This window comes from Microchirus variegatus (assembly GCF_963457635.1).
Source record: "Microchirus variegatus genome assembly, chromosome: 2".
Taxonomy (NCBI): domain Eukaryota; kingdom Metazoa; phylum Chordata; class Actinopteri; order Pleuronectiformes; family Soleidae; genus Microchirus; species Microchirus variegatus.
In genome coordinates this window covers 43,074,217-43,085,121 of record NC_139803.1, presented here as the reverse complement: position 1 = coordinate 43,085,121, position 10,905 = coordinate 43,074,217, and the positions used below count along the sequence as shown (strand labels likewise).

Below are 10,905 nucleotides of genomic sequence, written 5' to 3'. Positions count from 1 at the left end.
AGTGAACTTAAAGGATAAAAAACACTGTGCAACCTCATGAGGCACAACACAAATGTGCCTAATGTTTTTTTTTTGAAGAAAGTCAGCTCACTGTCAAAGTGCATCAGGCCGAATGGATCATTTCCTGATTTCAAAAATTCATAAAAATGATTCCTTAAGAGATTTGCAAATATTTTCAATTGATCCTTGTTCAGGGCGATGCCGACTATTATGATGGTAAATACTAAGTCATTCCGAGATACTTTTTATTTTCAAGAAGAAATTCAGTTCACTGTCAAGCATCAGGCCGAATGGATCATTTCCTGATTTCAAAAATTCATAAAAATGATTCCTTAAGAGATTTGCAAATATTTTCAACTGATCCATGTTCAGGGCGATGCCGACTATTATGATGGTAAATTTCAAGCAATTCCGAGATACTTTTTGTTTTCGAGAAGAAAGTCAGCTCACTGTCAAAGTGAATCAGGCCAAAAGGATAATTTCATGATTTTCAAAAATTCATAAAAATTATTTCTTAAGAGATACTCAAATATTTTCAACAGATCCTTGTTCAGACTGATGCCGACTATTATGATGGTAAATTTCAAGTCATTCCGAGATACTTTTTGTTTTTGAGAAGAAAGTCAGCTCACTGTCAAAGTGCATCAGGGCAAATCGATCATTTCCTGATTTTCAAAAATTCATAAAAATTATTCCTTAAGAGGTTTGCAAATATTTTCAACTGATCCTTGTTCAGGGCGATGCTGACTATTATGATGGTAAATTTCAAGTCATTCCGAGATACTTTTTGTTTTTTTGAAGAAAGTCAGCTCACTGTCAAAGTGCATCAGGGCAAATGGATCATTTTCTGAATTTCAGAAATTCTTAAAAATTATTCCTTAAGAGATTTGCAAATATTTTCAACGAATCCTTGTTCAGGGCGACGCCGACTATTATGATGGTAAATTTCAAGTCATTCCGAGATACTTTTTGTTTTCGAGAAGAAAGTCAGCTCACTGTCAAAGTGCATCAGGCCGAATGGATCATTTCATGATTTCAAAAATTCATAAAAATTATTCCTTAAGAGGTTTGCAAATATTTTCAACGGATCCTTGTTCAGGGCGATGTCGACTATTATGATGGTAAATTTCAAGTCATTCCGAGATACTTTTTGTTTTTTTGAAGAAAGTCAGCTCACTGTCAAAGTGAATCAGGCCAAAAGGATAATTTCATGATTTTCAAAAATTCATAAAAATTATTTCTTAAGAGATACTCAAATATTTTCAACAGATCCTTGTTCAGGGCGATGCCGACTATTATGATGGTAAATTTCAAGTAATTCCGAGATACTTTTTGTTTTTTTGAAGAAAATCAGCTCACTGTCAAAGTGTATCAGGGCAAATGGATCATTTCCTGAATTTCAAAAATTCATAAAAATTATTCCTTAAGAGATATGCAAATATTTTCAACGGATGCTTGTTCAGGGTGATGCCGACTATTATGATGGTAAATTTCAAGTCATTCCGAGATACTTTTTTTTGGAAAGGATCATTTCCTGAATTTCAAAAATCCTTCTTTCGTCACAGACAGACACACACACACATGCAACTCGCTTTATAAATAGATGGGGTTTGGTGTGGGGAGAGTGAGTGCTTTTAAAAGTTTGTGCGATAAAGACGTCGTAGACTTAACTGCTGCTCTTCCTTCAGATCAATCCGTCCACTCAGTGTTCTGCTGCTGCTGCAGCGTCCAGACCAGGTAAGACGATCGACGAGCCCCGATCTGATCTGACAGAGAAAGTTCATGTTGCATCTGTTTATTTATTTATTTGTTCATTCATTCATTCATTCATTCATTTCAGGGAGATCAGCACCTGCATGGAGGTGGAGAGAAACTCCCTGTGTTTCCAGAGCCGACGACACCCAGGACGCGCCTGCCGCGTAAGTAGCTATCGCCGTTTTCAAAATAAGAGCATTTTTACGTATGTTCACGAACGTGTCCGTCCGTCCGTCCGTCAGGTGGACCGGTCCAGGAGGAAGCTCCCGCCTCCTCCTCCTCCTCCAGAGGACGACGGCGACAGCGAGGACTTGCTCACGGTCGTCGCCATGTACGACTTCAAAGCCCAGGAAGACACGGATCTCACGCTCAAACAGGTACGGGAACTCATCGCGCAAATCTCGCGAGAATACGCGGTTCAGTGGTGACGACGGCGGTGTCATGTCTCGTTGTGTCCACAGGGGGACGAGTACGTCATCCTGCACAAACAGGACCAGCTGTGGTGGAAAGCGCAGGACAAACACGGGTAAACTAGCATCTTTGCAGATGATAACTTTATTTGAGGTTAAACCGAGGGGGGGGGGTGGGGGACTACGGTGGCCCTGAGGTGCAAAACACAAACACAAACGCAAATCACAAAACACAACACAAATCAAAAACACAAATGCAAATCAAAAAACACAAACGCAAATCAAAAACACAAAAACATTAACTCACAACGCAAACACAAATTTTCTGCTTTTGTGTTTGTGTTGTGAGTTAATGTTTTCGTGTTTTCTGCTTTTGTGTTTGTGTTGTGAGTTAATGTTTTCGTTTTCTGCTTTTGTGTTTGCGTTGTGAGTTAATGTTTTTGTGTTTTCTGCATTTGTGTTTGTATTGTGAGTTAATGTTTTCATGTTTTCTGCTTTTGTGTTTGTGTTGTGTGATTTGTGTTTGCGTTGTCAGTTAATGTTTTTGTGTTTTCTGCATTTGTGTTTGCGTTGTGAATTAATGTTTTTGTGTTTTTGATTTGCGTTTGTGTTTTTGAATTTGCGTTTGTTTTTTGTGATTTGCGTTTGTGTTTTTTGATTTGCGTTTGTGTTTGTGATTTGCGTTTGTGTTTTGTGATTTGCGTTTGTGTTTTGTGATTTGCGTTTGTGTTTTGTGATTTGCGTTTGTGTTTTTGATTTGTGTTGTTTTTTGTGATTTGCGTTTGTGTTTTGCACCTCAGGGCCGCCGTAGGCGACAGAGAGCAAAACACGACTAACAACTACATTTGTTTACATCAGGAACAGAGGCTTCATCCCCAGTAACTACGTGACGGAGAGAAACCGAATCGAGGCTAACTCGTGAGTGAGCGACGTTTACGCCGCGTATTTTATTCAAATGACAAAACGATGATCAAAACACAACAAATAAACCAAACCGTCGTGTGGTGGCCACAGGTGGTACTGCAAGAACATCACGCGGACAGAAGCTGAGCAGCTGCTGCGACAAGAGGTGTCCGTCTCCGTGTGTGTGTGTGTGTGTCCGCATGCTAGTCGTTGTTTTGTGTTGTTTTTGTGCGTCCACTGAGTTTTTTTTGCGCGTCCTCTCCAGGACAAAGAAGGAGGTTTCGTGGTGCGAGAGTCGAGTCAGCGGGGAGTTTACACCGTGTCTGTTTACACCAGGACGCTGAGGTGACAACAACAACACAAAAACAACAACACAACGAAATATCACGTTACCGTAATGTAACACACGTGTGTGTGTGTGTGTGTGCAGCGCAGGCAGTGACGTCAGACATTACCAGATCAAAATCAGCGACTCGGGAAGATTCTTCCTGGCGGAAAAACACACGTTCAGCTCCATCCCGGACGTCATCCGCTACCACCAACACAACGCAGCAGGTACACACACAGACACACACACACACACACATTCTTGTACTTGCTGCATACTGAGGACCAGCATTTCCACTTTATAAATCAACACAATTACAAATTATATACTTCATGAACGACATCTACAACTACTTTTTTTTTTTTGGGTCCAAAATTTGACAAAAACTTCTTACTATACTTTGTCGACCAAAATTAAAAAAAAAATTTGGTCCAAAATTTTACAAAAACGTCATATTATACTTCGTCATCCAAAATGTGGAAAAAAAAAATTTGACCCAAAATTTTTGGTCCAAAATTTGACAAAAACTTCATATTATACCATGTCATTCCAAATTTGAAAAAATCTTTGAAAAAAAAATTTTGCTCCAAAATTTTACAAAAACGTCATATTATACTATGTCATCCAAGATTTAAAAAAAATTTGACCCAAAATTTTTGGTCCAAAATTTTAACTTTTTTTGACAAATTGAGTATAGCATATAGCAACCTAAGGAAGTGATTTCAATGAATACCAAGTGAGGACCGTCCAAAATGTCCTCACTCCGTAAAAAACGACCTCACTTTGTAGGTTAAAAACTCTCACTGGTCCTCAGTATTCCGCAAGTACAAGAACACACACACACACACACACACACACACACACACACACACACACACACACACACACACTTAAGCTTTATTCAAAACGTTCATTAACAGTCGTCGTACTTGCAGGTCTGGTCACCAGGTTACGTTACGCAGTGGGACCGATGGGGAGGTGTTTACCTGCGACATCAGGATTCAGCTCAGGTGATCAATCAATCTTTATGAACGCCATTAATAAATGTTGTACGTAAAATGTCTTCATACGCAGACGATGTTGCGATTTATATCTGAGAATATGAACGTAAAGTGTCTTCATACGTTATATCCGAGAATATGAGCGTAAAGTGTCTTCATACGCAGACGATATTGCACTTTATATCTGAGAATATGAACGTAAAGTGTCTTCGTACGCAGACGATATTGCGATTTATATCCGAGAATATTAACGTAAAGTTCTCATACGCAGACGATGTTGCGCTTTATATCCGAGAATATGAACATAAAGTGTCTTCGTACGCAGACGATATTGCGATTTATATCCGAGAATATTAACGTAAAGTGTCTTCGTACGCAGACGATATTGCGCTTTATATCCGAGAATATGAACATAAAGTGTCTTCATACGTTATATCTGAGAATATGAACGTAAAGTGTCTTCATACGTTATATCCAAGAATATGAGTGTAAAGTGTCTTCGTACGCAGACGATATTGCGATTTATATCCGAGAATATTAACGTAAAGTGTCTTCATACGCAGACGATATTGCGATTTATATCCGAGAATATTAACGTAAAGTGTCTTCATACGCAGACGAAATTGCGCTTTATATCCGAGAATATGAACGTAAAGTGTCTTCATACGTTATATCTGAGAATATGAACGTAAAGTGTCTTCAAACGCAGACGATATTCCGATTTATATCCGAGAATATGAACGTAAAGTGTCTTCATACGTTATATCTGAGAATATGAACGTAAAGTGTCTTCGTACGTTATATCTGAGAATATGAACGTAAAGTGTCTTCCTACGCAGACGATGTAGCGCTTTATATCTGAGAATAAGAACGTAAAGTGTCTTCATACGTTATATATGAGAATATAAATGTAAAGTGTCTTCATACGCAGACAATATTGCGCTTTATATCCGAGAATATGAACGTAAAGTGTCTTCGTACGCAGACGATATTTCGCTTTATATCCGATAATATGAACGTAAAGTGTCTTCGTACGCAGACGATATTGCGATTTATATCCGATAATATGAACGTAAAGTGTCTTCGTACGCAGACGATATTGCGCTTTAAATCCGAGAATATGAAAGTAAAGTGTCTTCATATGTTATATCTGAGAATATGAACGTAAAGTGTCTTCATACGCAGACGATATTGCGCTTTATATCTAAGAATATGAACGTAAAGTGTCTTCATATGCAGACGATATTGCGCTTTATATCTGAGAATATGAACGTAAAGTGTCTTCGTACGCAGACGATATTGCGCTTTATATCTGAGAATATGAACGTAAAGTGTCTTCGTACGCAGACGATATTGCGCTTTATATCTGAGAATATGAACGTAAAGTGTCTTCATACGCAGACGATATTGCGCTTTATATCTGAGAATATGAACGTAAAGTGTCTTCGTACGCAGACGATATTGCGCTTTATCCAACAGAGAAGTGGGAGATCAACCCGAGCGAGCTGACCTTCATGAAGGAGTTGGGCAGCGGTCAGTTCGGCGTGGTGCGGCTGGGAAAGTGGCGCGCTCAACACAAGGTGGCGATCAAGGCCATCAGAGAAGGAGCCATGTGCGAGGAGGACTTCATCGAGGAGGCCAAGGTCATGATGTGAGGACAGAGACGAGGACGTGGTTTGGAGGTTTTTTATTTATTTATTATTTCTTTGCTCGGTACATAAATAAACAACGACGCTCTCTCTCTCTCCAGGAAACTGTGTCACCACAAAGTGGTGCAGCTCTACGGCGTTTGCCTGCAGCAGCGCCCCCTGCTGATCGTGGCCGAGTTCATGGAGAGCGGCTGCCTGCTGAACTTCCTGCGGCAGCGGGTCGGGGCCCTGAAGGGGGCGTGGCTTCTGTCCATGTGCCAGGACGTGTGCGAGGGCATGGAATACCTGGAGGCTCAGAGCTTCATCCACAGAGACCTGGTGAGGGGCGGGAAAACGGCCGAGTCATCAATAATCCGTGTCATTGATTAAGGGTTTTATGAGATTTATATCCTCTATTTTTTCACTTTCACTAACCAAAAAGAACTGAAAATCTGATTGAATTTGCGAAATTTGTCGCAGTTCAACGTTCGCTTTGCTCTTTTTAACAACAAAAATAGTCTATTTTGTCACTTTTGTACAAAAAATCGCTAAAAAAATGTGGCTAAAATGAACCCTTTAACACCGAGCGTATCGCTGACAACACGTTAGCATGTAAGTGTGCAACGTGTGGTTATTACGGTAATTTCACTCCGCGCTTGTTTTTTTGCACATTGAGAGACACTGAAAGTGTTTTTCTAAATAAACCTTTTTGTTTTTCTTCGTTCTAAATTGTTCGTACGCTATTTTAACATGCAGTGGGTGGTAAACAACTGCCAGATATCGGACGTTATTGTGGAAAAATGGTTCAATGAACACCATTAATTTTGTATGTAAAGTGTCTTCATACGCAGACGATATTGCGATTCATATCTGAGAATATGAACGTAAAGTGTGTTCATACGCAGACGATATTGCGATTAATATCTGAGAATATGAACGTAAAGTGTCTTCATACGCAGACGATATTGCGATTAATATCTGAGAATATGAACGTAAAGCTTCTTCATACGCAGACGATATTGCGATTTATATCTGAGTATATGAACGTAAAGTGTCTTCATTAATACGCAGACGATATTGTACTTTATATCTGAGAATATGAACGTAAAGTGTCTTCATACGAAGACGATATTGCGCTTTATTTCTGCGAATATGTACGTAAAGTGTATTCATACGCAGACGATATTGCGCTTTATTTCTGCGAATATGTACGTAAAGTGTCTTCATACGCAGACGATGTTGCGATTTATATCTGAGAATATGAACGTAAAACGTCTTCATACGCAGACGATATTGAGATTTATATCTGAGAATATGTACATAAAGTGTCTTCATTAATACGCAGACGATATTGTACTTTATATCTGAGAATATGAACGTAAAGTGTCTTCATACGAAGACGATATTGCGCTTTATATCTGAGAATATGAACGTAAAACGTCTTCATACGCAGACGATATTGCGATTTATATCTGAGTATATGAACGTAAAGTGTCTTCATTAATACGCAGACGATATTGTACTTTATATCTGAGAATATGAACGTAAAGTGTCTTCATACGAAGACGATATTGCGCTTTATTTCTGCGAATATGTACATAAAGTGTCTTCATACGCAGACGATATCGTGATTTATATCTAAGAAGTTGTACGTAAAACGTCTTCATACGCAGACGATATTGCGATTTATATCTGAGAATATGAACGTAAAGTGTCTTCATTAATACGCAGACAATATTGCGATTTATATCTGAGAATATGAACGTAAATTGTCTTCATACGCAGACGACATTGCGCTTTATATCTGAGAATATGAAACATGTTCCCTAGCGTAAGTTTGACTCAACAACACATAAGAAGAAGAGAAAACGCAGCTTTGTTTTGAAGCCTGAAGATGCGACCTATAAACCCAGACCCCCAGGATGTCCATATAAGGAGTTGTGTATTATTCCCACGGCAATTTTCCACCCGTGGCGCTGATCCGTGAATATGTTTTCCTTCTGTTTGAAAACACAGTTTCAGGTCACATGAGCGATGTGACGCCATATCTTAACTGTGTGTGTGTGTGTGTGTGTGTGTGTGTGTGTGTGTGTGTGTGTGTGTGTGTGTGTGTCCAGGCAGCCAGGAACTGCCTCGTCAACGAGCACAACGTGGTGAAGGTCAGCGACTTTGGAATGACCAGGTACGAGACCCGCTGACGAGAATCGTAGGATTTAGTCGCCCCCCTAGAGGTGACTGTCAGTACTGCGACCGATTGCCAACAGTCCTGTTTTCTCAGGTACGTCCTCGACGACCAGTACACAAGTTCCAGCGGAGCCAAGTTCCCTGTGAAGTGGTCTCCTCCCGAGGTTCTGCACTACAACAAGTACAGCAGCAGCTCTGACGTCTGGTCCTACGGTGAGTGGATCCAGAGACCTGGACCTGGACCAGGTTTATATCGTTAATTATTTTATAGTAATTTATATCGTAACTTTTTGTATAGTCATTTTATATCGTAATTTATTGTATAGTCATTTATATCGTAACTTATTGTATAGTCATCTATATCGCAACTTTTTGTTTGGTAATTTATATCGTAACTTATTGTATAGTAATTTATATCGTAATTCATTGTATAGTCATTTATATCGTAATTTATTGTATAGTCATTTATATCGCAACTTTTTGTTTGGTAATTTATATTGTAACTTATTGTTTGGTAATTTATATCGTATCTTATTACTTGGTAATTTATATCGTAACTTATTGTTCGGTAATTTATCACGTAATTCATTGTATAGTCATTTATATCGTAATTTATTGTATAGTCATCTATATCGCAACTTTTTGTTTGGTAATTTATATCGTAACTTATTGTATAGTCATTTATATCGTAACTTATTGTTTGGTAATTTATATCGTAACTTGTATAGTCATTTATATCGTAATTTATTGTATAGTCATCTATATCGCAACTTTTTGTTTGTTAATTTATATCGTAACTTATTGTATAGTCATCTATATCGCAACTTTTTGTTTGGTAATTTATATCGTAACTTATTGTTTGGTAATTTATATCGTAACTTATTGTTTGGTAATTTATATCGTAACTTATTGTTTGGCAATTAATATCGTAACTTATTGCTTGGTAATTTATATCGTAACTTATTGTTCGGTAATTTATCACGTAATTTATTGTATAGTTATTTATATCGTAAATTATTGTATAGTCATCTATATCGCAACTTTTTGTTTGGTAATTTATATCGTAACTTATTGTATAGTAATTTATATCGTAATTTATTGTAAAGTCATCTATATCGCAACTTTTTGTTTGGTAATTTATATCGTAACTTATTGTATAGTAATTTATATCGTAACTTATTGTATAGTCATTTATATCGCAACTTTTTGTTTTGTAATTTATATCGTAACTTATTGTTTGGTAATTTATATCGTGACTTATTGTTTGGTAATTTATATCGTAACTTATTGTATAGGAATTTATATCGGAATTTATTGTATAGTCATCTATATCGCAACTTTTTGTTTGGTAATTTATATCGTAACTTATTGTATAGTAATTTATATCGTAACTTATTGTATAGTCATTTATATCGTAATTTATTGTAAAGTCATTTATATCGCAACTTTTTGTTTGGTAATTTATATTGTAACTTATTGTTTGGTAATTTATATCGTATCTTATTACTTGGTAATTTATATCGTAACTTATTGTTCGGTAATTTATCACGTAATTGATTGTATAGTCATTTATATCGTAATTTATTGTATAGTCATTTATATCGTAACTTATTGTTCGGTAATTTATCACGTAATTTATTGTATAGTCATTTATATCGTAATTTATTGTTCGGTAATTTATATCGTAATTTATTGTATAGTCATTTATATCGCAACTTTTTGTTTGGTAATTTATATCGTAACTTATTGCTTGGTAATTTATATTGTAACTTATTGCTTGGTAATTTATATCGTAACTTATTGTTCGGTAATTTATCACGTAATTTATTGTATAGTCATTTGTATCGTAACTTATTGTTTGGTAATTTTTATTGCAACTTATTGTTTGGCAATTTTTATCGCAACTTTTTGTTTGGTAATTTATATCGTAACTTATTGTATAGTCATTTTATTAGTTTTTTTTATAATGTTGACGTTCTAAAGTGGGCGTGTCTACAGGCGTGGTCATGTGGGAGATCTACTCTGAAGGTCGCACGCCGTTCGAGAACCTCTCAAACCTGGAGGTCGTCAACGACATCACCAGAGGGATCAGGCTTCACCGGCCGCACCGAGCCTCACAGTCGCTGTACGCCGTCATGTATCGATGCTGGCACGAGGTACGTTTGAACCATCGTAACAATGTTACTCAGAAAGTGATTCATGATTCAAGACCTTCACTTCCTCTTCTTCTTCTTCTTCTTCTTCTGTGGTTCTACAGAAACCTCAGTGTCGGCCGTCGTTCTCCGAGCTCCTGGAGGAAATCAGACAACGAGCAGAGAATCAGGATTAATCCAGAGGGTTAGGTTACCCTCTGGATTAGGGGTAACCCTAGTTAGGGTAACTAGGGTTACCCCTAACCCTATTAATCCAGAGCCGATCCAGTGTTTCCGGTGTTTGAATTTCCGTGGTTTCTTTTCCTATATTTACGATCCAAACATAAACAATAAACAACGTGACGTCGTGAGAAGTTCGCGGCGCTTCACACTGTGACCATGGAAACTGCAGATGTGTGTGTATGAAAGACAACAAGATAAGACGAGACACAATTACACAAAGTTACGATGATGTCATTTACGATAAGATAAGAAATGTTACGATGTGACGACTCCAGATAATGTGAGAAGGTACGAGACACAACGTGACAAGTTACTATACAA

General features: G+C 37.6%; 1 protein-coding gene across 1 annotated transcript; it reads left to right on the top strand.

Moving 5' to 3' along the window:
• Positions 1 to 1,603: 1,603 nt before the first annotated feature.
• Positions 1,604 to 10,538, top strand: txk (TXK tyrosine kinase; the record flags this gene model as incomplete). Its single annotated transcript, XM_083907617.1, has 15 exons — positions 1,604 to 1,737; positions 1,841 to 1,919; positions 1,998 to 2,132; positions 2,217 to 2,281; positions 3,024 to 3,083; positions 3,180 to 3,234; positions 3,334 to 3,413; positions 3,499 to 3,623; positions 4,332 to 4,406; positions 5,877 to 6,048; positions 6,148 to 6,364; positions 8,143 to 8,207; positions 8,304 to 8,422; positions 10,208 to 10,365; positions 10,467 to 10,538. The coding sequence occupies 15 exons, from the start codon at positions 1,604 to 1,606 to the stop codon at positions 10,536 to 10,538; spliced, it is 1,611 nt and encodes a 536-aa protein (XP_083763743.1).
• Between the last annotated feature and the right edge of the window lie 367 nt (positions 10,539 to 10,905).